Source organism: Phocoena phocoena, chromosome 1, assembly GCF_963924675.1.
Source record: "Phocoena phocoena chromosome 1, mPhoPho1.1, whole genome shotgun sequence".
In the NCBI taxonomy this organism is placed as follows: domain Eukaryota; kingdom Metazoa; phylum Chordata; class Mammalia; order Artiodactyla; family Phocoenidae; genus Phocoena; species Phocoena phocoena.
Window position 1 is genome coordinate 81,254,779 of NC_089219.1, and position 26,252 is coordinate 81,281,030.

Below are 26,252 nucleotides of genomic sequence, written 5' to 3' on the forward strand. Positions count from 1 at the left end.
CATGTGTGCACTTACCTGGCAGTCCAGTGGTTAAGACTCCACACTTCCAATGCAGGAGGCCCACATTCGATCCCTGGTCCGGGAACTATGATCTCATGTGGCGTTGCCAAAAAAACCCAACAAAAACAAAACAATGTATCCCATGTGACTAATGTGCTGCAGTGTTTGAGAATCATCAGTCTAGGTGTTTTTTTGTTTGTTTCCACTTTCTAAACTCTAGTTAAAATTACTTTGGTAAAAGGAAGAGGCAGCTTATAATCGGTTTGTTCTTCTATATTACATAAGCACCACACACTTAAATCAAAATACCAAAACATTCTTTAAAGGGAGCAGATTTCTTTCATTCAAAGTACTTGATTTTTATCAATAGGGCAAATCATTCAACATCTCTGGATATACTTTCTTTCCTATAAAATAAGGTAATAACTTCCAATCACTTTTCTGTACCCTGTCCTATACAACAGAAGTGTGATTTGTTTTTCTAATCTAAAAATCTTCAGTAATTTTTTCTGCTGTAATGACATTACATTCTGGTTTTACATTATGTATGGTATTATATTCATATTCAATTTATCAAATTTTTTAGTCAGTACTGGCTTGCTGATAATATTTGGTGTCTCTGGAGCATTGATCTCAGTGCTTTGATAGGTGATGGTTATTAGCAAACCTTTCAATCAAATATTTGATGCCAGATCTCTCTCTTTTTCTTGATTCTGTGATTAAAATTTTTGCTTAGTTTGAAAGGAAAGTTTTCCAATCAAAGTTTTATATTGAGGTTTTTGGGGAGCTGTGAAAATAAAACACATTATATAATGTGCAAAATATTCATTTGTTTAGTAGTTAACATATTTTATCCAATTGGATCCTCACAAGGTAGGTATACATATTATCACAGATCCCTGGTGAAGTTAGTTGACAAGCGTGTATGTTGTCACTATAGTGCTCAGTTTTATTAATGTTTGTAAGACCTGGTAGGGCTTCTTCATTTATTGAAATGTGGTCTTAAGCTTGATAGTGAAAATGTGTATGTTTGCCTTTTAATTCCAAAGGCCAGGAACTCATAAATAAACAGAAATATGCAGTTTTATTTTACTATGTTCCTGGAAAGTCAGCTACATAAGAGTAGAATGAGAAGCAGAATACTGAGTTTTAGGCTATCATTATTCATCTATCTATAGTCTGTAAGACTTTTTTGAGGCATACTGTATTTGGTGTTTTTGGTTTTTTTTTTAATTAAAAATCTTTGATGCCTTTTGCTAGTGTTTTTTAGATTTTGAGGTGCTAGTTTTTATAATAGTCCTGAGCTTTAGTTTTATGTCAGAGAACTAAGATAATGCCGTTGAATTTTTCGTCAGAACACTAATGTGGTATGTTGTATTTTTACTGTAGTTAAGAGTTTATATCATTGAATAATTTGTTTAGGTGCATATTTGGATAATTAAGACAGATGTGTATCACTAATCATTAGAGAAATGCAAATCAAAACTACAATGAGATGTCATCTCACACTGGTTAGAATGGCCATCATCAAAAAATCTAGAAACAATAAATGCTGGAGAGGGTGTGGAGAAAAGGGAACATTCTTGCACTGCTGGTGGGAATGTGAATTGGTTCAGCCACTGTGGAGAACAGTATGGAGGTTCCTTAAAAAACTACAAATAGAGCTACCATATGACCCAGCAATCCCACTACTGGGCATATACCCTGAGAAAACCATAATTCAAAAAGAGTCATGTACCAAAATGTTCATTGCAGCTCTATTTACAATAGCCAGGAGATGGAAACAACCTAAGTGTCCATCATCGGATGAATGGATAAAGAAGATGTGGCACATATATACAATGGAATATTACTCAGCCATAAAAAGAAACGAAATTGAGCTATTTGTAATGAGGTGGATAGACCTAGAGTCTGTCATACAGAGTGAAGTAAGTCAGAAAGAGAGAGACAAATACCGTATGCTAACACATATATATGAATTTAAGAAAAAAAAATGTCATGAAGAATCTAGGGGTAAGACGGGAATAAAGACACAGACCTACTAGAGAATGGACTTGAGAATATGGGGTGGGGGAAGGGTAAGCTGTGACAAAGCAAGAGAGAGGCATGGACATATATACACTACCAAACGTAAGGTAGATAGCTGGTGGGAAGCAGCCACATAGCACAGGCAGATCAGCTCGGTGCTTTGTGACCGCCTGGAGGGGTGGGATAGGGAGGGTGGGAGGGAGGGAGACGCAAGAGGGAAGAGATATGGGAACATATGTATATATATAACTGATTCATTTTGTTGTAAAGCAGAAACTAACACACCATGGTAAAGCAATTATACTCCAATAAAGATGTTAAAAAAAAAGACATGTATAGATGTACATATATTATGTGATTGTATTAATGAAGTCTGTTTTTTTTGTTGTTGATCAAAGCTGAAATCATAACTTTTCCCCTAAATGTGAAAGCTACCTGGATCTATACCCTCAATCTTTGCAGTCTGTCGTCTTCCCTTCCCCTTTCCACCTAACCCCCAACACTTAAAATAATACTTAGTGGAGTGACATTAAGATGGTCCATGTCATTTTAAATACTTGAATTCTTTAAATTAAAGCACGTCATTGAGTGGCACTTAGCAATTTTAACAGTGTCCAGCATCAGACATTTTAGGAAAGAACAGTAACACATCCAGCGGAAACTGATGGCATTTCAGGAGGCAGAAGGTAATTATTAAAATTAGAATGTTTTAAGTTTGAATAAGACCTGGTGTTGACCAGCCTTGGTGCCCTGAAGCCTGAGGCAAATAATGCTCAGGAGGCTCATGAAAGCTGGCTGGAGAGGTGAATCAAGGCATTAACTACCAGTTTGGTGCTTTACCACACTGACTTAGGCTTCTTACTGGGGAGGATAGCACCAGAATCAATTGTAGGATCATGAAAGAGGAACCTATGAGCACCATGTCAGAGAGATCTCTTTTTACATCTACTCTACTGCCAGTGTCAGCTGTAAAGGCATTTCTAAAGGTAAAGGAGGTACTATAAAACCCATTTGTTTCTATGTAGTTGAGGCTGCCAGATAGCTCGGAAGTAAACGGAGTATTAATTAGATGGGATCTTTATTATAATGCTTAGCAAGCAGAGCAGACTTTATCATGTATAATCAAATAGCTTCACTTTTAATAAAAGACTGTACCCTCTCAGATAATGACATACCCTTCTCTTGTAAATTCTCAATTATTTTAATTAAGCCTCTTAATGGCTACTTGGTTAAAGATGATTTTAGTATAATTGGTACTGCTTGTTTAAACCCTTATCTCTGTTGTAACTTGTTTCTTTTTAAACTGTCACTTATTCAAGCTCTTTACTCTGAAGTAACACATTGTTCTTTTTGCCTAATAATCTAAATTGAAATTTGTGAGGGGATATTTATTCCATTATGTGGAAAAGAAAATATCCCTTTTCAAAGCAAGTATCCCTTTAGAAATTTTGACTGATTCCAAGAGGGCAAAAAAATTTGTAAATAAAAGAATTTCTTGAGTTAAGAAGTTGACCATTTTCTTAAAATCATCACTTTCATTCTAATGTGAAAAAATCTGTCATTTAGATGATAGTAAGTTTTTAAGTTGGCAAATATTAAAATATTTATATACGTTTGCAGAAATGTTTCCTAAATTTACTGGAGTAGAACAGAATGATTCTTCTTCTAAAGAGAAAGTAAAGGTAAGTTAATTCTTCATTTTTACCTTAGAATTTTAAAATTATGTAGGTTATAGCTCACTGGTATAGTAGTAGCTTTCTTTAAAATTGTTGATTTTATTTACATGAAGAGTTGTCACTCATTTTAATTTGTCAACTAAATGTTCAAAGATTTCTTTGTAAAGAAGATTGAATAGTGAAATGATTTGGTTACATTTTTCTAACAAGATGTGACTTTTTTATGATTTAGTCAGACAGGTAAGTTGAACAAATTATAGAAATTTCAGCTTAGTCTTGAGAGTCTAAATACAGAGAGAAGGTCTTGGTGTCCCCATGTGCGTACCAATTACCAACTATTCATTTTTAGCACATCTATGTTTGATTAGTAGTTGACGTGCTTTAAAAAGAATAAAAGTAATTTTATCTTTTACTACTAATCCTCATAAAACTTTTAATCCTTTGTACCCATCCCAAATATAGAATTACAGGTGTATACCTTTTATTAAATCATAAACTTACTTAACAACATCTAACTCTAGGTTAGGGGAAATACAACATAAATAATACTGTCTTGAAGGATCTCTTAGTTGTGAGAAGAGAGATAATCATATAGTTAAGAGATTGTATGATTAGTGCTATAATCATCTATATTCATAATATATTGAGAAAATAAAGGAGGAATATATATATACTGCCTGAAGGAGGGAATGCTTAAAATGGGTTTTAAATTACAGGGAAAGGGAAGAAATGGTTAGTATATTGACATGCTGATTAGGGACTTACTTTTTTAAACAGAGGTAGTAGCAGTAAGAGGGTGGGGGCGGGGGGAAGCACAGGAGGTGTGTTCAGGGAAATATGGTAGCAGAGAGTGTTTGTATGGGATTAGTTGGCTTTGGAGATATAATAGGGAGGGCTTTGCACACCTAGATAAAGTGTTAATATTTAATTTGTTAGGTAGGCGTGAGCTCTCAAAGGTTTTTGAGTAGAAGGAAGATCCAGATGATCTGTCTGCCATAGGTATTAGTGGAATCAGAAAATTATGTCAAGTTATGAACAAACTTTGGAATAATTCTCAGTACATAGCACACAGAATGCTATGTTTATGATCTGTTTGTGACCAAGTTTTTTTCAGTGTCACTCACTGAAGAAGAAAATGCTCATTTAAGACAAAAGAGGAAATATATTTATAGGATCATGAATAAATGCACATATTTGTGTGTTTCAGAAAGTGTTGTTTTGCTGATTTAAATCTCAGCATTTGCCTTTAAGCTTTGGGCTTGGGTCTGTATTATTGTTGGGATAAACATTTCTATGCCCTTTGTTTTATTCAAACTAGCATAGGTATTCATACACTTGCCTTATCGGCTCACTCACTCTAACGCCTTTATTAGATGGAGAAGGAAGATTGTCTTATTCATCTCTGTACTATCGATAACTCAGAGCTTAGTAGACAAGGTACCTGGGCTTTGGTACTGTAACTTAGCTTGCCACTGAATAGATGTGAGGTTTTAGGTTAAGTTACCTTCCTTATATCTAAGTCCTATTGTAAACTGTAAATGGGGATAATAATTATACCAAACTCATAGAATTAGTGTGAGAAATTAAGAACTATATAAAAGGCTTACCCTGGTGCCTTGCACATCGTAAGTATTAACTAAATATTAGCTATTATAATACACTTTTTCTTAATAAGTAGTTAACAGTTTGGAATCAGAATTTGTTGATAGTCTATGGCTCAACCATCATGTTATTCTTTTTTTAAACACCCCCTCCTTTTAGATCTATAATTCACTAAGGAAAAGGGGGTAAAGAAAGTGGATTAGTCTCTAGATTTGGTATAAAAGCTCAGTTTTTATTTTCAGTAGATCACAGGGAAGCATTTGAAAATAAGCAACACTGTTTAATAACATATGTATTAAGACTATGTGTACTAGCAACTAAGATCACAGACTTTGACTCTGCTTATAAGCTATATAATGGCCAAGTTATTTAATCGTTCTAAACCTTAGTTTTCTCATTTGTAAGATAGTGATATTTATACCTTATAAATTTGTGTGACTTAATTTAATATCATATTCAAAGACAGTATTAAATTATATTCTATCCTCTTGTGTTTCTGTTTTCTTAGTTATACTTCTTGTGTGGTTAAGCTCTGAAAGATAGTTTTGTTTAACTTTGTCTTAGCGGATACAATCATCTGTGCAATATACAACCTCTGGGAAAACTAGTCTGGTTCATCAGACTACATGTTCAGGTGGAACACCACCAAATCCCTACCAGTTAGTATTTAATTATCAAGAATCAGAACGTTTACAGAGTGTGGAAAACATTTCACCTTTACAAATTCTGCCTCTTTCAGGTAAGAAATTAAGAAGTAAATGACTGTGATTGAACAACTGACTTCTAAATGAAAATGCCAAGATTATCTTAAATGTTATGTATCTGGAATACTGAAAATCATAACTAGTAAATTCCAGGTTAGAAATAATCCCTGAAGCATATTGCTTTATACCCCAAGGTACTCATTACATTTGAATGAAAGAAAATTGTATGTGCAGGTCACACACAACTTACTTTCATACAGATTATATACATTGGCATGTGAGCCATGCATAAAAACCTGTCACTGCCATAGCTCATAGCAAGCTCTGAGCAGACTTGCGAAATGTTGCTCTGATTTCCATGATGTCTGTGTGGGTTGGAAAGGTAGATTAGAATAGGGAAAAGATAGAGATTCTATAGGTAGAGAAATGAAGTTATAAACATTAAAAACAGTTTACAGTTAAAGAAACTTGGGCTAGAAATACTTGCTTAGTGGTGGTTCCTATTTACTAAAAACGTCTTCTAAAACTGGAAATTTTTGTATTGTTAGGTTCATTTGACTTTATAAATGTCTTATCTGTTAGTCTTATCAGACGTGAACATATCACCTTTCTCAGCCTGGTCCTCCTGGGGATGTGTGGCACAGGAGCATACTTCTCTGATAGTGATGAGCCCAGCTTATGGAGTGCCTGAACTTTGAGACACAAATGTATTCAGGCCTAGACAGAAGCAGATGTGAATATTCCATATCCATGTCTCCTTCTGTCTAGACTGCTCCCTGGCCTTCCAATGGCAGGGGTTTCTCCAAAACAGAAGAAATTTCTAAGCTGTTTTACTGAAGCACAGATTAGGAGGAACACAGAAGTTTTGATCCTCCTTTATTGCTTCCAGTAAAAGCTCCCTACTATTCTGTGTTTGAGTATTCCGTTTTGCATTTAACTCAAGTTATAGCTCTTGACTCTGGAGAAGGAGTGGAGATCAAGAGAGAAAATATCTGAGGCAACACTGAGGGGCATCCCAGGAAGAAGTATAAACAAAGATCCAAAGGATGAAATATTTAAAGCCATTCTTTTCTGGAAAAATATTTTCAAGTATTCAGGAGAATAACTGAAGATGTAGTTGTTCTAGGTCATAAGTTACCTTAAATACCAGTGCTACATTTGGATCTTTTATTTTGCACACAGAAAGTAGCTTCAAACAAGAGCATAACAAAATCAGATTCTACATTAGGAAGAGATTGCTGCTTGCTGTATAAGGGATGGACTAAGATGAAGATGCTCTGATATAATTGGGACCAAGTAAGGAAGCTGGGTGCTATAGTCTAGGAAAGAAATTATGAGGACCAAAACTAAGGCAGTCAGGACATGGAAACAACCTAAGCGCCCATCATCGGATGAATGGATAAAGAAGATGTGGCACATATACACAATGGAATATTACTCAGCCTTAAAAAGAAATGAAATTGAGCTATTTGTAATGAGATGGATAGACCTAGAATCTGTCATACAGAGTGAAGTAAGTCAGAAAGAAAAAGACAAATACCGTATGCTAACACATATATATGGAATTTAAGGGAAAAAAATGTCATGAAGAACCTAGGGGTAAGATAGGAATAAAGACGCAGACCTACTGGAGAACGGACTTAAGGATATGGGGAGGGGGAAGGGTGAGTTTTGACAGGGCGAGAGAGAGTCATGGACATATACACACTAACAAACGTAGTAAGGTAGATATAGCTGGGGGGAAGCAGCCGCAAGGCACAGGGATATTAGCTCGGTGCTTTGTGACAGCCTGGAAGGGTGGGATGGGGAGAGTGGGAGGGAGGGAGACGCAAGAGGGAAGACATATGGGAACATATGTATATGTATAGCTGATTCACTTTGTTGTAAAGCAGAAACTAACACACCATTGTAAAGCAATTATACCCCAATAAAGATGTTAAAAAAAAAAAAAAAAAAAAAAAAAAACTAAGGCAGTACGTACAGAAAGGATGTGGCTAAATTAGATATTTTTGTGGCAGAATTACTAAGCTTTATTAGAATAAGTGTCTTACCAGAGTATTATCCAACAGTTGGCTTGAAAATAAGAGACATTGTTCATTTTGGACATGTTTAAGATGCTGCAGAATATCTAATTGGAAATCTATAACTAGAAATAGGTTTCTGGAACTAATAGGGTGTAACAAGAACTACAGTTAGGAATTACCAATATGTAGAAGCTACTTGAAGCCATGAGAATGAAGGAAAATGTACAGAGCAGGAGGAGAAAGGTCAAGGACAAAATTCTGGGTAACCAAACTCCCTCTCAGTAAAAGTAGAAAAAATTAATAAGTTAAAAGAAGAGGTAATCAACGCTAAGAGGAAAAGGAAAAATGGAATAATAGAAGCCCAGGAGATACATTTTTCGAGGAAATCATCATCACGAGTATCATGTCCTACTATATACAAAGCCTTAAAGTACCATGAGGAATGAGGAGAGAAGATTAAAATTGGCAATGTGAGATTTTTTTGCTTTTACAAAAGCTTCTTTTATGGCTATTGTGATTGAGATGGAAGCAGATTCTTGTAAATTGAGAAGTAATGGAATCTGAATGTAAACCAGTCTTTCAAGAATTTTATTGAAGAGGATGGGAAGATAGCTGTGGCTTTAACAGGAAGATAGTTTTTTTGTTTTTTTAAGACTGGGAGAGAGTTTGTTTTGTTTTGAATTTTGAAATCGGCGATTTGATCGAGTGTGGAGGTCAATCGCAAAGAACCAGAGTGGGGAAAAGGTGCTGTTTTCATTATAGTAAGTTCCTAGGAGAATGATAGGGATAGCTTTGAAGAAGAATAAAGACATTGAAAAATAATGGAAATAATGCAGTCAAGATGGTCTTTTGTTCCTATTTTAAGAAAACGTCCTATCTATGAAGAGTCAGGCTTTAAATATCTAAATCTTCGGTCGGGATCCGTTTCTTGTATTCCTTCAATTTCTGTTTATACGTGATTGTGAGTAACAGTACTGTGTAAAGAGGAAGTTTGGATGATGCCGAATGGCTGTTCTACTGCACTTAAGCAGGTTTTTCAGAACCAAAGTGGTTTGCATTTGCCAACTGTAGGTGGCACTATGCCCAAGGGAAACTGCAAATATATATAAGCTATAAAATGTATATAGAATTTTACTTTTCTGGAATGTAATCTTGGTGGAAATAAATTAGAGTACTAAATTAGAGTTACATAGAGTACATAAATGTATGTTAGAGTACATAAATATTTAAGAAGTTGAAGTTTTAAGTATTATCAGTTTTCTTCAAAACTTCTGCCATCATCTCCACATGAACTGGAAGATGTCTAATTTTTTTTCCTTAAAATAAGTTGAAGTTTTTAGTCATGAAGGATTACTAAACTTTATAATTGATCCTTCCAGAGCTCTTTAAAATATCTTTACTCAGTTGTATTAAGAAATTTTTTTTAAAAAAACTTATGCTGTCACATCAATGTGAATTAACATGGCAAATGAGAAGGTAAATCAAGGAGTTTGCCATCTAGTAGGAGAAGTAAACAACTGGTATATAAAGTAAAAATAGGGACTTCCCTGGTGGCGCAGTGGATAAGACTCTGCGCTCCCAATGCAGGAGGCCCGGGTTCGATCCCTGGTCAGGGAACTAGATCCCACATGCATGCCGCAACTAAGAGTTCACATGCCACAACTAAGGAGTCCACCTGCCGCAACTAAGACACCAAATAAATGAATATGTCTGTGGATATGTGTGTGTGTGTGTATGTGTATATAAATTTTTTTTAATTAAAATAAAGTAAAAATAATGTGCCCTAAAAGAACCCAAAATGAAATTTAAGGAGATGAGGAAGGCAGAATTACCTGACCTCTTTGAAAGATGTGTATTGATGTATAGTAGGATCAAAAGGCATTTTGGATAGAGGGAACAACATGAATGAGTGTATTTAGGTGACCAGTAATTCAATGTGATTAAAGCTTTGCTTGAATAAATAGGAATACAGGGAAATAAATTTGGGAAGGTAGATCAGGATCAGATCATAAAGAACCTCAATACCTAGAGACTTTTGGACTTAATTATAATAGTATAGTCAGTGGGGAGCCAATGAAGATTTTTTGAACAGAGTGTGCTTCAGTGTAATTACTCTGCCAGTATTGTGTAGGTCAGTCGGAGAGATGGGGAACAGAGACCAGAGGAGGAAAAGACCAACTGGGCTGTTGCAGTAGTACAAAAAAACTAAGTGATGGAAAGAAAGAAAAAGGTATAGTTGAAAGAAATCACAAGAGTGGAGTGAGCAGGTCTGCAAAAGATGAATATATGCTGGGTTTTAATAACAAAGGGGTGTATAAGCTTTGGTGGCTCAGAGGATAGTGGCTGGATACTGGTCCAGGTTGACAGACCTGGAACACAGATGAAGAACAGATGTCTGAGGAAAGATGAGTTTTGTAGTGTTTTGAGGTGCCAGAGGGCATCCATATGAAAATGTTTTTCAGAGAGTCGGTCCCTTGACACACTTCCCTTGGCTTCTGTGACACTCTTCTCTTGATCATCCCATCTCTGAACGTTCTTTACAGACACCTACTTTATCTGCCTACCTTTAATGTTGATAATACTCTGAGTTACATCCTTAAGCCTCTTTTTACTTTACTCCAGGCTTTTCTAGCCGTATTCCAACGCATAGGCTTACTGAGCTAGGACCTCCCCCTCAACTCTCATAGCAATAGGCTTGGAGCAGACCTCCCATTTACCCAGGTATGCCATACATTGATCATTTTCTACTTACTATGGCATGTAAAAGGTTGGAAGGCAGCAATCTATACATCCTTCCTGGATGATCTTCTTGGAGTCTTATGATTTCTAGTCTCATTTTTACAACTCAAGCATCCAAGCCCCAGGCATGTTTATACAACTCTACTGAATACCTTAAACAGCACATAGGCATGTCAAATGCAGCATGTCAAAACTGAATTTCCCCCTTTTAATTCCTACATTTAAATCTTTCCTCTTTAGTTCTTGATAATGGCACTGTCACCATTTACTAACTTAGAGTCAACAAACTGAGCCGTTTAGAATATACTTCTCTTGACATGTATACTCTTTCTACTTCTTAAATAATATCTGATCCCAGGCAGAGAGGGGATGTAGTTCTGTACTTAGACTTTTTCTCCCTATTTTTCCATTACCTGTTGAACTGAGAAAATAGGTGCATTGGGCCACATAGGAACACACAAATTTAGACTTTGTTCCTTCATTCATCCGTCCACTGACTGTTTTGTCTCACCCTCCTGTGCTCACTCTTATCCTTTAGTGTCCCTCCCTTCTTCAAGCCTCACATTCAACTAGTGTGATTTAGCCAGAGAATCAAAGGAATTGATGGGTGATAGAAGCTTAAATGTAAGTTCCTATAACTCTAAGTGGCCAGGATTTTATGAGCTTGAGCCAATTAACAAAAAGATAGCAACTCAAGTTTTCATTTTTCTCCTCTGTCCTTTTGCTACTAGTTAGTACCTATAGACAAGAGCTGGAGAGACCTGAAACAGAAATGACCTAATTACATTTCATACACCATTATGCTTTTGGTCACAAATGTAGAAAATTCAGCTCCTGGCTTACACAAGGAATTTTGTTATCATACATATTGTAGTCCAGAAGTAGGTCAGTCATTTAGACATGTTTGACAAAGGCTCAAGCTCTATTTCTGAAATTATTTTCACCTGTAATAAATGAAATATTTGTATGAAAGCTTTACAGTCAGCAGGATTGTGTGGTTTGTTCTCTTCACCTCAGAGTCAAACAACATTTTGCATTTCTTACTCCTATTCTCCACTGGGCAGTTTAGGTGTCTGGTATCTTCGTTCTTCAATTCTTTGTATTTTCTTTGTTCTCAATTTGGCTACCAGGAAGCATCTTTCCTTAGAAGCCCTAAGGTGGCTTAGGCCTCCTCTTTTCTAAATGATTCACTGGTGTGGGGGGTAGGATTACCATAATTAGCTTGGCCAATGAAGACCCATCTCTGGAGCTGAGGTCAGTTTACAAGCTGAAAGACTGCTATACCATGGGGAAAGCTAAAATAGGTCTTGGTAGGTGAGCCACAATGTCAGCTATACTTTATGCTGACCAAAAAAAAAAAAAAAGAAGAAAAAGAGAAGAAATAAAGGAGGTAAAATTTCAAGTGAAAATGTTTATTTTACAGTATTACAATTCTCCAACTAAGAATACTCCAAAATTAAGCATAAAAAAACTAGTTATTTTATTTTCATAGTTTCTGACCTGGCGGGGGGGGCGGGTGGTGGTGGAAATGTCAAATTCTGGAGAATCAAGATGAAACAACTTGACTATACTATTCTAAAAATGTGTGCATCAGATAATCCTGAACAACGCTTGAATGGCCTAACTGTGATGCATCCTTCCGGTGATAATGACACAGTGGTATTAGAATCAGAATGTCAAGTTCCAGTGCAAAAGGTAAGAGTAAAGTTATTTTTTCTCACAAATATTGAAGGGATTTAAAATTGAATATAGAAATGGCATGGAGGTATTTTAAGCCCTAATTTGAATGAATTTTGGATCTCTAAGCCTAATTTTTGCCTACTTATTAAAAAAAAAAGTTAACCTGTGAGCAACACTCTTTCCCACCCTCTACCTTCAGTCCCCATATTTGTGTTTAATTGTAAATTCTATAATGCTGGTATTTGCCAGCTATCCTGATTTTAAAACATGTTATAAAACTATCTTTTAGAATCTGTTGTAGGTGATTTCCTCATGGAGTCTTTGGTGCACTTAATCTCAAACCACACATTGATCAGTCTTTCAACAAGTATTCTAGATGTTTGGGATACATTAGATACACCAGGTACTATTCTAGACATTTGAATCTAGTAACTGTCAGAAATGGACTATGAATGAGATATTCACATATCCCCTCTTTTTTCTCTCCCTCCCTTCCTTCCATTCTTTCCTTTCTTTTTTCCTTGTAAGTACTTCAGAGGACAAATCTTACTGCTTGGGCACACTTAGGAATATCTGACATTTCACCATGAGGAGCATATTGCTTTGGCCTTGTTTTTTCTTATTCTTAGAATCTTTGACTTTCTTACAGACTGCTCTGCTAATAATTATTATCATCAAAGGTGACCTGTGTTTAATATGGGTGTTTTGTTATTGATAAGAACCATTTAAAGAGTACCTTTCCTGGGAATTCCCTGCTGGTCCAGTGGTTAGGACTCCTTGCTTTCATTGCCGAGGGTGCGGGTTCAATCCCCAGTCAGGGAGCTAAGATCCTGCAAGCAGTGTGGCCAAGGGGGAAAATAAAAAAACAATAAATTTTCTTTAAAAAGTGCCTCTCCTGATATCCAGCATAAATTTTTTACTGTTATTGTTTTTTGTTTAAACATTGGAAGTGTCATCTGTCCCCTTTAGGATGCAAAGAATAAAGCAGCAGAGTTTCTCAAATATTTGGTTTACTGTGTACTAAAATCTTTGTTTCTCATTTAACAAAACTGTAATTTTGACTGACCCAAAATAAATTTTGAAAACAGTAAGAAAATTTTCAAAAGGGCAAAGAGATTACAGCAAAAATAAGCAGCAAAACATCAAGTATATGTCATACCATTGAAGTTTGTGTTAAAGGTAAAAGTGACATAAGTCTACTCTCTGTTGATGTCTAGCATATAGTAAGAACTAAAATGTTGAAAGCTTGAGGAGGAATGGGATTGTGTGGCTTGTTCTCTTCACAACAAACCGTTTCCATTCTTTTTTTTTTTTTCCCTTGATTTTAAACTGTTTCCATCCTTGACATTATTTCCTACCGTTGCTCACTCACTGTCAGGAGTGTTATTACCACTTACTGAAAAAAAAAAAAAAAGGCTACAGAATTTTGGTGCTAGAACAGATCTTTGAGAATTAGTCTTTATGAACAAACTGTGGCCCAGACAGTTCAAGCATCTTGCCCAAAGAAGAGCTGATACTAAAATAAAACATTTCTACAAGGTCCCAACCTCTGTTGTTTTACTCAGAGCTCTAGCTTTGCTGTTCGTCTCTTACTTACCTCTGCCTCAAGAAAGGGTATCCCTTCTTGCCAAGACTTCTCTATCTCTCTTCTTCATTTTCTTTCATTTAACAGATTTTTGTGGAGCTCTCCTGCCATCTCTATAGTCTCTATTATTCCTTTTGTCTTATTTCTCCACTACCTGTTTACATTTTAAACCAGGCTTTCTCAACTATAGCACTATTGACATTTTGGGCTGGATAAGTTTTTGTTGGGAGTAGGCCTGTACATTGTAGGATGCTTAACAGGAACCCTAACCTCTATCTACTAGATGCTAGCAACACCCCTTCCCTTACCACTACGTGACAACAAAAAACTTTGCTGACATTGCCATAGGTCTTCCCTGGGCAAAGGAGAATCACCCCAGTTGTGAAGCAGTACCTTAATTTTACCTAGAATCCAGCTGTTCCCTTATTCCTGTAATTTGTCCTATCAGAGGAACCAATGATGTCTAAAAGTGCTGCATCCCTCCCAAAGTCTTGATAGGGTAAGGAGTCCAGGGTCTTCTACTACTTCTCTCTCTGGTTGAACATCCACTGTGGTGATTTCAGTTACAGTCTCTCTGCAGATGACTCAAATATATAGTTCTAGACCTGACATCCTGTGAGTTTTAATCATTTTTGATTTCTCAGTCCCGTACAGCCAAGGAATTGCTAAATTCTTTGCGTTTTACTTTCAACATGTTTCCTTTTCCACTTCTGCCTCAGAGAACAGACCTCATTGCTTTCAGTCTGAGCTCTTTGTAATATTTATAACTGGTCAGACTAACTTGAAACCTTCCTTGTTCTAATCCATTCTGCTTTTAACATTCTTACACTGTTCCTCCTGATGTATTGCTCTGATCATATTACTAATATGTATGAAACCTTCAGTAGTTTCTAACTTTGACTCCAGAGTGAAGATTAAACACCTTTACCTTATGACTCCGATCTAGCCTTTCAGTCTTAACTATAAGCCTTGTAATTCACTGAAATTGAACTTTTCATTTCTCCCCGGATATATCTAGTAATATCTTTAATTATGATTTTCTTTCTTTAGTGAGGAATGCTTTCCATCCTCATCTCTGTCTGTCAAAAGTCTTCTTATTCTTCTCTGTGATGTCTGAAAAACTGTACTGTACTCCAAACCCAATTATGAACTTTCTTGTTTTAGGACCTGCCAAAATTTTATTGCAATTAGATAGACATTTCCAGGATCAAGCCAGAGACCAGGGTTTCATCCTCCCTTTATTTCCTATTAAGTATACTACCAGGTATTACCTGTTCTGTTTCAAATCTCTACCTGAAGGCAAGATTCTTTAACTAACTCAGTAGAAAAATGAAGTCTGGAACTAGTATTTAGCCCATTCCATGGGTAAGAACGAAAACAGGTTTTATTGGCAGCATACAGGAAAGACTTCATAAACACAACTGGGTGACCTATGGTGAAGGTCTTGTGTGTACAGTAGGGGTGAGATTACTTCAGGATGGAAATTAAAAAGGCTTATGGAAAAGTCTTGTCATAAATTTTCTTTTGGTTTACCTGGGACCCTGGACAAATTTCTCCCTAATATTTCATGGAAATAATATGAAAAGAGGAATCAAGCATAATTATTAAGGAGACATTTATCAAAAAAAATTTAAACAGAGGATGTTCAGGTATTGCATTGTCATCTTTCCTTACCCCAGATAAGTAGGCTAACTCTTTTTTTTTAAATTGAGGTATAACTGATATATAATATTATTAGTTTCAGGTATACAACTTAATATATTGAGAAATGGTCACCACAGGAAGTCTATTCTCTCCCTCTCCCAACATAGTTAAAAATTTTTTTCTTGTGATGAGAACTTTTAAGATCTACTCTAAGCACATTTCAAATGTACAATGGAGTATTATTGACTATAGTCACCATGCTGTACATTGCATCCCCAGGACTTACTTATTTTACAGCTAGAAGGTTGTACCTTTTGACCTTCTTCACTCATTACGCCCACTCCCCACTCCCCCTCCTCTGGCAGCCATCACTTTGTTCTCTGTATCTATAAATTTGGGGGGTTTGGGGGGGAGTGGTGTTTCTTGGGGTTTTTTTAGATTCCACATATGTGAGATCATATGGTATTTGTCTTTCTCTGTCTACTTATTTCACTTAGCATAATAAATGCCCTCAAGTTCCATCCACGATTTCCTTGGTTTTTTTGTGGCTGAATAATATTCCATCATGTATATATGCCACATTTCCTTTTTCTGTTTATCCATCGATGGACACGTGGTGTTACTTCCAAATCCTGGCTATTATGAATAATGCTGCAATGAACGTGGGAGTGCAGATATTCTTCAAGATCCTGATTTCATTTCCTTTGGCTATATATTCAGAAGTAGGATTTTTTTTTTCCGGGTATCTCTATGCTGTTTTCCATAATGGCCATACCAATTTAAATCTCCACCAACACTGTACAAGGATTTCCTTTTCTCCGTGTCCTCGCCAACAGTTGATAATTGCCATTCTTATAGGTGTGAGGGTGATATCTCATTGTGGTTTTGATTTGCACTTCCCTTATAATTAATATTCCCTTATGATTAGTGATGCTGAGTACCTTTTCATGGACTTGTTGCCCATATGTTTGTTCTTGTTCTCTTTGGAAAAATGCCTATTCAGGTCCTCTGCCCATTTTTTTTCAGTTTGTTTGTTTTCCTGCTGTTGAGTTAGTTTTCTAAGTTCTTTATATATATCTCTTATCAGACATATGATTTTCAAATATTTCCTGCCATTCAGTAGGTTGCCTTTTCATTTTGTTGTTGGTTGCCTTTGCTAAGCAGAAGGTTTTTTAGTTTGGTGTAGTTCCACTTGTTCAGTTTTGCTTTTGTTGCCTTTGCTTTTGGTGTCAGATCCAAAAAATTATCACCAAGATGGATGTCAAGGAGCTTACCACCTATGTTTTCTTCTAGGAGTTGTAGTTATGGTTTTAGGTCTTATATTCAAGTCTTTAATCCATTTTGAGTTGATTTTTACATATGGTATGAGATAATAGTCTAGTTTAATTATTTTGCATGTGGTTGGTCAGTTTTCCCAATACCATTTGTTAAAGACACTGTCCATTACCCATTTTACATCCTTCACTCCTTTTCGTTTGTTTGTTTTTGTAGGTCATTTTCCTTTATTTTAAATGTAACAGAAAGTTACATTTTCCAATGAAATAATAATGAGGCTACTGGCTCTCTCCCACAAGACTCTGAGGCCAAGCCAAACTATATGAAGGCTAGCCTATTCACACTATTTTCCTTCACTGCTCTTTTAATTTCCTCTTTCCCCATCTTCTTCTGCAGCAGCACAGGGACTACTCACTCACCAGAACACGTGCCCAAGTATGAAATGAGTCCTTCACTCCTTTATTGTAAATTAATTGACCATAAGTGCATTTGTTTATTTCTGGGCTCTCTATTCTCTTCCATTGTGCTATGTGTCTGTTTTTATGCCAGTACCATACTGTTTTGATTACTGTAAGTTTGTAATATAGCTTGAAATCAGGGAGCATGATACCTCCAGCTTTGTTGTTCTTTCTTGGAATTGCTTTGACTAGTTAGGGTCTTTTGTGGTTCCATACATATTCTAGGATTGTTTGTTCTGTTTCTGTGAAAAATGTCATTAGAATTCTGATAGGGATTGCATTGAATCTGTAGATTGCTTTGGGTACATATGGATGTTTTAACAATAGTAATTCTTTCAGTACATGAACATGGAATATCTTTCCATTTCTCTGTATCTTCTTCCATTACTTTCATCACTGTTATAGTTTTCAGTGTACAGGTCTTTCACCTTGGTTAAGTTTATTCCTAGGTATTTTATTCTTTTTGATGCAATTGTAAATGTGATTTTTTTCCTTAATTTGTCTTTCTGATAGTTTGTTAGTGTATAGAATCACAGTGGATTTTTGCATATTGATTTTGTATCCCGCAACTTTACTGAATTTCTATATTCTAATGTTTTTGATGGAGTCTTTAGGGATTTCTATATATAATATCATGTCATCTGCAAATAGTGACAGTTTTACTTCTTTCTGATTTGAGTGCTTTTATTTCTTTATCTTGCCTGATTGCTCTGGCTGGGACTTCCAGTACTATGTTGACTAGAAATGGTGAGAGTGAGCATCCTTGTCTTATTCCTGATCTCAGAGGAAGAGCTTTCAGCCTTTCATCACTGAGTATGATATGAGATGTGGGCTTGTCATATATAGCCTTTATATGCTAGGATATAGTCCCTCTATACCTACTTTGCTGAGAGTTTTTATCATAAATGGCTGTTGAATTCTGTCAAATGCTTTTTCTGCATCTATTAAGATCATATTTTTATCCTTCATTTTGTTAATGTGGTGTATCATGTTGTTTGACTTGCAGGTGTTAAACTATCCTTGCATCCCTGGAATAAAACCAACTTGATCATAGTGTATCATACTTTTACTGTATTGTTGAATTTGGTTTGCTAATATGTTGTCGGGGATTCTTGCACCTGTGTTCATCAAGGATATTAGTGTGTAATTTTCTTTTCTTGTGATGTCCTTATCTCATTTTGGTATCAGGGTAATGCTGGCCTAGTTAAATAAGTTTGGAAATGTTCCCTCCTCTTCTGTTTTTGGAAGAGTTTGAGAAGGATTGGTATTAGTTCTTTAAATGTTTGGTAGAATTTACCAGTGAAGCCATCTAGTCCTAGACTTTTTGGAAATTTTTTGATTACTGATTCAGTCTCCTTACTAGTAATTGATTTGTCCACATTTTCAATTTCTCCATGACTCACTTTCGGTAAGTTGTATGTTTTTAGTAATTTATCAGTTTCTTCTAGGCTGTCCAGTTTGTTGCCATATAATTGTTGATAGTAGTTTCTTACAATCCTTTATATTTCTGTGGTATCAGTTGTAATATCTCCTCTTTCATTTCTTTTTTTTTTTTTTTTTTTTGCTTTTTTTCTTTGATTGATTGATTGATTTTGGCTGAGTTGGGTCTTCATTGCTTGCAGGCTTTCTCTAGTAGTGGTGAGCAGGGGCTACTCTTCGTTGCGGTACGTGGGCTTCTTATTGTGGTGGCTTCTCTTGTTGCGGAGCATGGGCTCTAGGCACACAGGCTTCAGTAGTTGTGGCACGCAGGCTCAGTAGTTGCAGCTTGTGGGCTCTAGAGCACAGGCTCAGTAGTTGTGGTGCACCGGCTTAGTTGTTCCATGGCATGTGGGATCTTCCCAGACCAGGGCTCGAACCCATGTCCCCTGCATTGGCAGGTGGATTCTTAACCACTGCGCCACCAGGGAAGTCCCTTCTCTTTCATTTCTGATATTGATTTGAGTCCTCTTTTTTTTTCTTGGTGAGTCTAGCTGAAGGTTCGTCTGTTTTGCTTATCTTTTCAGAACACCAGTTCTTATTTTCATTGATCTTTTCTGTGGTCTTTTTATAGTCTCTATTTCATTTATTTCTACTCTGATCTTTATTGTTTCCTTCCTTCTTCTAATTCTGGGCTTCATTTGTTCTTCTTCTAGTTCCTTGAGGTGTAAATTAGGTTTACATGAGATAGTTCTTGGTTTTTGATGTAGGCATTTATCACTATGAACTTAGGACTGCTTTTGCTGTATCCCATACCTTTTGGTATGTTGTATTTCCATTTTCATTTGTCTCAAGGTATTTTTTTTAACTTCTTTTGACTTCTTCTTTGATGCATTGGTTGTTCAGCAGCATGTTGTTTAAACTCCGTATTTATGAACTTACCAATTTTCTTCTTGTAATTGATTTCTAGTTTCATATCATTGTGGTAAGGAAAGACACTTGATATGATTTCAGTCTTCTTAAATTTATAAGACTTGTTTTGTGGTATAACATTAACTATCCTGGAGAATATGACAACTATTAGAAGGGCCATCTAGATATGTAATATCCAGTGTCCAGTATGGTAGCCACTAGCCACATATAGTTATTGAGCCCTTGAAATGTCTAGTGCAACTGAGAAACTTAGTTTTAGAACTTACAATTAACTTAAATTTAAAAACTTATACTCAGTTCAGTTATTGGAGAGTGTAAGGATGTTTGGAACAGTTTGATTATGCATATCTACTTTTTCAACTGTAAGTTTTATGAAGTCTAATTACAGATCAATGATTTCTAATCAAAGTTAAGCATTTGAATTGAGATGTGCTATAAATGTAAAACACCAATTTAGAAGACATTACAAAAATATAGGGAATTCCCTGGTGGTCCAGTGGTTAGGACTCCAGGCTTTCACTGTCAAGGGCCTGGGTTCAATCCCTGGCCGGGGAACTAAGATCCCACAAGCCGCACAGCACGGCCATAAGTAAGTAAGTAAGTAAATAAATAAATAAATAAATAAAATTATCTTCAGTCTTTTATATTGACTGCATGTTGAAATAATAATGCTTTGGGTATATTTGGTGAAATAAAATATATTATTAAAAGTTTTAGTTTAAAAAAATTGTGGTACTAGAAGATTTTAAACTATATATATTTCTATTGGGCAGCACTGATCTAGACCTTGGCATATCACAGTTAAGAACAGTGATCACAATCAGTTAATTTTTTTCTTCATACCGAAGAAAGGAAAACATAGCTATGTCAGAGGGTTCTCAACAAACACTGTGCTGTTCTTCTGGCATCGTCTTACTTTCCCTCCGATTAATCACTTGTATATTTGCTTTATTTTTCTCATAAGATCATAAATGTCTTTTTTTTTAAGTTTTGTAACTTAATTTCTTTTATTGAGGTGTGGTTGATTTACAGTGTTAATTACTCCACACAGCAAAGTGATTTGGTTATACATATATATATATATATATATTTTTTTTTTTAATTCTTTTCCATTATGGTTCATCATAGGATATTGAATATAGTTCTCTGTGCTATACAGTAGGACCTTGTTGTTCATAAATATCTTGATTACAGTGACATGGGGATTTTTATATTCTTAACAGATTGTCATACCCTTAACATATATGTTTCATATTAAATTGAAGTAATTGTCAAGCACGCTATTTTAATTTGATCTTAGATGAATGGTTGAATTTAGTTAATCTGTTATCCTATTTTTTCTATTTTAGTAACCTTTAACTTAAGTTTAGTAAAGTTATGAAGCCTTTGGAATCTTTATTTTTGATCTATTACTATATCAAAAAATATTGCTTTTCTTCCAAAATTTAGTTGACATCTGTAGACATATACTGAATCAAATATTTGTTTTAGGATATAAAGATCAAGAATGCAGATTCTTGGAAAAGTTTAGGCAAACCAGTCAAAACATCAGGGGTAGTGAAATCATCAGATGAGCTCTTCAACCAATTTAGAAAAGCAGCGATAGAAAAGGAAGTGAGAGCTCGAACACAGGAACTAATACAGAAACATCTGGAACAGAATACAAAGGAACCAAAAGTATTTCAAGGAAATCAAAGGTCTGTTATTTACTGGATTAATGGAGGCTTTGAGAGATACAGACATGTATTTAAAATAAATTTCATTTTTGTAAGTGTCTATAATTCAGCTATTTAGTAAATAGCAAATTATATTTAGAAAAAGTAAATTTTTATTGATTTTTTAAAAATTGGTAAGTAGTAGTATCTATTTTGAAGGGGATACAAATAATCAAGTGATTGAAGAAGCTATTAAAGATACCAATATTGCTAAATTATAAAGATGTCATTATTTTCCAGAAATGTCATAATATTTCCATTCTATGTGTAAGAAGATGATGGTAAACCTTGGTCATAGTTTTCTAAAACCTTCTCTTCATTAACATAGATTGCCCGATGTAAAATTTGACATCAAAAATACTAAAAATAATGTCATAACATACAAAAAAGGGTACCTAGAACATTGCTTTATATTTGTCATTTAACAACGTATCTTCATAATAAAACTTTTAAGGAGCTTGAAACCTACTTTGAACTTCACTGTTTCTTTAAGGGACCATGGCTTCACTCTAGAATCTTTTCCAAATAAAATGCAAAACAAGTGTCTTGGAGAAGAGCAGAAAGAACATCAGCAGTCACTGGAAGCTCAAGATGGAGGCAAACTCTGGCTTCTCAAAGACCGTAATTTAGCAAGGGAGAAAGAGCAAGAGCGGAGGAGAAGAGAAGCAGTAAGTGAATTTTAGTTTATTAAATCTAATGAACAAAGGAAAGATTTAACAGAGCAGTGTCTTTACATGTTCAAAGATGTATTCTGGGTGGTTCTTCAGTGACAGTTACCTCTTTGGTGAGGATCAGGTTCTAAAATCAGAGAGTAAAATTAAAATTTCATAGTCAAAAGACACAAGCATAGTGTAATAATAGAATATCAATCCTGGAGGCTACTAGACTTTGAGTTCAAATCCTGGTTCTTCCATTAACTAGATGTTGGAGCCTGGGCTATTTATTTAACCTCCCTGTGCCTCAATTTCCTTATTTGTAAAGTATGGATAATAAAGGTAAAAGGTGAAATGAATTTACATGTATTAAGCACATCTGAAAATGCCTGGCACAGAGGTAAAATCACTTCCTGTTATTACTGTTGAAAAATCCATAAACTGCCTATGAATTGCGGCTAAAAAATATGCCATCTGTCCCTAGTCAGTGTTTATTTAGTTGAACACTAGATGAAGAAGTTATATGTCAATTATATCTTAACAAAACTGGAAACCAAAAAAAAAAAAAAGACTTGTGTTTAAGGAGTCCTTAATATTTAAAAACTGATGTTTTAAAAAGTAGAATTAATTCCTTTTTTTTATTGCGGTGGATTATTCTTTTATCTGTGGACTATTTAGAAGTGTGTTATTTAGTTTCCAAATATTTGGAAATTTTCTGGCTAGTGAAAATAATAGAAAATTAGTGATTTCTAATTGAACTCCATTGTGGTCAGAGAACATACAATGTCTTGAATTCTTCTGAATTCACTAAGACTTGTTTTATGGCCCAGATTATGATCTACCTTGGTAAATATTCTGTGTGCCCTTGAGAAGAATGTGTATTCTGCTGCTGCTGGGTAGAGTATTTATTAAACAGGGCAAGTTGGTTGGTAATGTTTTACAAGTCTACTAAATTCTTGCTGATTTTCTGCCTGTTTGCACTATCAAATACTGAGAAAGGACATTGGCACCTACAATGGTATAATTATAGGTTTGTCTTTTTACCCTTGTAATTCTATCAATTTTATTTCATGTTATTTTGAAGCTGTTATTAGGTGCATAGACATTTAGAATTGTTACATCCTCATGATTAATTGACCCCCTTTCCATTACAAAATGATCTTTTTTACTTCTGGTAATATTATTTCCTGTGAAATATAACCACTTCACCTTTTTTATGACTAGTGTTGGCATGGCGCAAAAATTTTTTCCATCCTTTTACGTTTAACTTATCTGTGCTTTAAATTTATTTTCTTACAGGCAATATGTAGTGTAGTCTTGACGTAAAAAAAAAAAATCCAATCTCTGTCTTTTATAGGAGTGTTTAACCATTACATTCAATATGATTATTGATATGGTTACGTTTGAGTCCATCATCTTGCTTTTTTTTTTTTTTTTTTTTTTTTTTGCGGTACGCGGGCCTCTCACTGTTGTGGATCACAGGCTCCGGACGCGCAGGCTCAGCGGCCATGGCTCACGGGCCCAGCTGCTCTGCGGCATGTGGGATCTCCCCGGACCGGGGCATGAACCCGTGTCCCCTTGCATCGGCAGGCGGACTCTCAATCACTGTACCACCAAGGAAGCCCCATCTTGCTATTTTTTGATGTGTGTCCTCTGTTCTTGTTATTTTTTTTCCCCTGCATTCTTTTAGATTAATCGTATTTTTTATGATTCCATTTTATTTCCTTTATTGACTTATTATCAATAACTCTTTGTTTTGTTACTTTAGTGGTTGCTTTAGCGCTTACAATATATACTTAAGCTTGTCACAGTCTTCTCTTAAGTTATATCACACCACTTCACATTTAGTGTAATAGCCTTGCAATAGTGTACTTCCATTCGCCCCCTCCTAGCCATTAGGCCATTGTCTAAGCAGTCAAATTGTCTCTAAAAGTTTTAAATGACATTTTTAAAAAAAACCTTGTATTTACCTACGTAGTTACCATTTCTAGTGCTCTTTATTGATTTGTCTAGATCCAGATTTCCAAATGGTATAATTTTCCTTTTCCCTAAAAGGACATCCTTCTAACATTTCTTGTGGTGTGGGTCAGCTGGTGATGAAATCTTTCAGCTGTTGTGTACATGAAAGTATCTTTATTTGGCCTTTGTTTTTCATTAATAGACTTTATTTTTAAAGTGTTTTAGATTCACAGCAAAATTGAAAGTATAAAGCGTTCCCACATATTCTCCCTTTTGCCGCACCAATTCACAATCTCCCCCACCATTAACATCCCACTTTAGTGCAGTACATTTGTTACACGATCTGTGAACCAACATTGCCACACCATTATCAATCTTATTTTATCAAGGAAAGTCCATAGTTCACATCAGGGTTCACTCTTTGTGTTGTGCTTCTTATGGGTTTTGACAAATGTATAATAACATACACCAACCATTATGGTACCATCAGAATACTCTCCCTTTCCTGAAAGTCCGCTGTGCTCCTCCTGTTCACCCCTCCCTCCTGAACCCCTGCCAACCACTGATCTTTTTACTACCATAGTTTAGCCACTTCCAGAATGTTGTATAGTTGGAATCATACAGTATATATACCTTTTTCAGATTGGCTTCTTTAACTTAGTTATATGCATTTAAGTTTCCTCTATGTCTTTGTAGGTTGCTAGCTCATATCTTTTTAGTGCTGAGTAATATCCCATTGTATAAATGTACCACAGTTTATCCATTGACAGACATCTTGGTTGCTTCCAAGTTAATCACTGGGTTTTCATTAATTGTTTTCTTCATGTTTCTTGTGCTTTGTTGAACTTACTGGAGCGATGTGTTTATAGTTTTGATCAAGCTTGGAAAAATTTGGGGCATTATTTCTTCATATTTTTTCTGTTTGCCCCTTTTCTCCTTTTTTTAAATTTGTTTACGGCTGTGTTGGGTCTTCGTTTCTGTGCGAGGGCTTTCTCTAGTTGTGGCAAGCGGGGGCCACTCTTCATCGTGGTGTGCGGGCCTCTCACTATCGCAGCCTCTCTTGTTGAGGAGCACAGGCTCCACACGCTCAGGCTCAGTAATTGTGGCTCACGGGCCCAGTTGCTCCACAGCATGTGGGATCTTCCCAGACCAGGGCTCGAACCCGTGTCCCCTGCATTGGCAGGCAGATTCTCAACCACTGCACCACCAGGGAAGCCCCTCCTTTTTATCCTTTTAGTGACTCCAATTACTTTTGTATTAGGCCACTTGAAGTTGTCCCATCTCAGACATTATAGTTGTCATATCTAGAAGATGATTGGGGTCTTTTTAATGTTTTTAGTATCTCTATTAAACTTTTGAACAAATGGAATACAGTTATCATAACTGTTTAATGGGTTCTCTGCTAATTCTGACATTTATGTCACTTCCAGGTTGGTTTCGATTGATTGATTGATCTCCTTTACAGATAGTGTTTTTCTGCTTCTTTGCTTACCTGGTAACCATTGATGCCAGATGTAAATTCTACCTTATTGGGTGCTGGATATTTTTGTAATCCTGGAAAACTCATGTGAATTCATAGGACATACAGAAACATTAGTTCCAGAAGAAAAAATCCACTGGCTTTGGCTGTGATATTGATTATGATACAAGTAAATTTCCTAGGAAATAATATAAAAAAGTTTTGTCAGCCTCTTATCTATAGTATGAAGGCAGAAACAAATTGCATTTAGCAGTGTTGTAACATATGGTGGAGTTTACTTTAGAGCAATATGGTCTTATAGAACTTTCTACAATTACAGGAATGTGCTTTATACAATTAAATATAATAGCTGCTAGTCACATATGGCATTGAGCACTTGAAATGTGGCTAATGCAACTAAGGAACTAAATTTTTCATTTAATTTTAATTAATTTAAACAGCAGATTTTTTATATTGTTTTATTTTTTTGTTTGTTTTTTAGGAGTTCTTTATTAAGTTTAATTAGTACTTTAATAGAAGTATTTCTCTAGTGACCTAGGAGTTTTTCCTTTTGGTACTCACAAGGGCCTGACTTCAGTCACCCACAAGTGATATCTCAGCAACCTACCTGCCATCTAACAACCCAACTAGGTAACCTGATATAACTTCTAAGCCCCATGCATTTTTCTGGAACCCACTGAA

General features: G+C 35.6%; 1 protein-coding gene across 1 annotated transcript in view; it reads left to right on the forward strand.

Moving 5' to 3' along the window:
• The window catches only part of BRDT (bromodomain testis associated), a 48,987-nt gene that overhangs the window by 19,040 nt on the left and 3,695 nt on the right, over nt 1-26,252 (forward strand). The window contains exons 12-16 of the mRNA XM_065874690.1: nt 3,649-3,704; nt 5,871-6,045; nt 12,368-12,468; nt 21,256-21,461; nt 21,973-22,147. Coding sequence (XP_065730762.1) covers nt 3,649-3,704; nt 5,871-6,045; nt 12,368-12,468; nt 21,256-21,461; nt 21,973-22,147 — 713 coding nt within the window. The remainder of the gene's footprint in view (nt 1-3,648; nt 3,705-5,870; nt 6,046-12,367; nt 12,469-21,255; nt 21,462-21,972; nt 22,148-26,252) is intronic.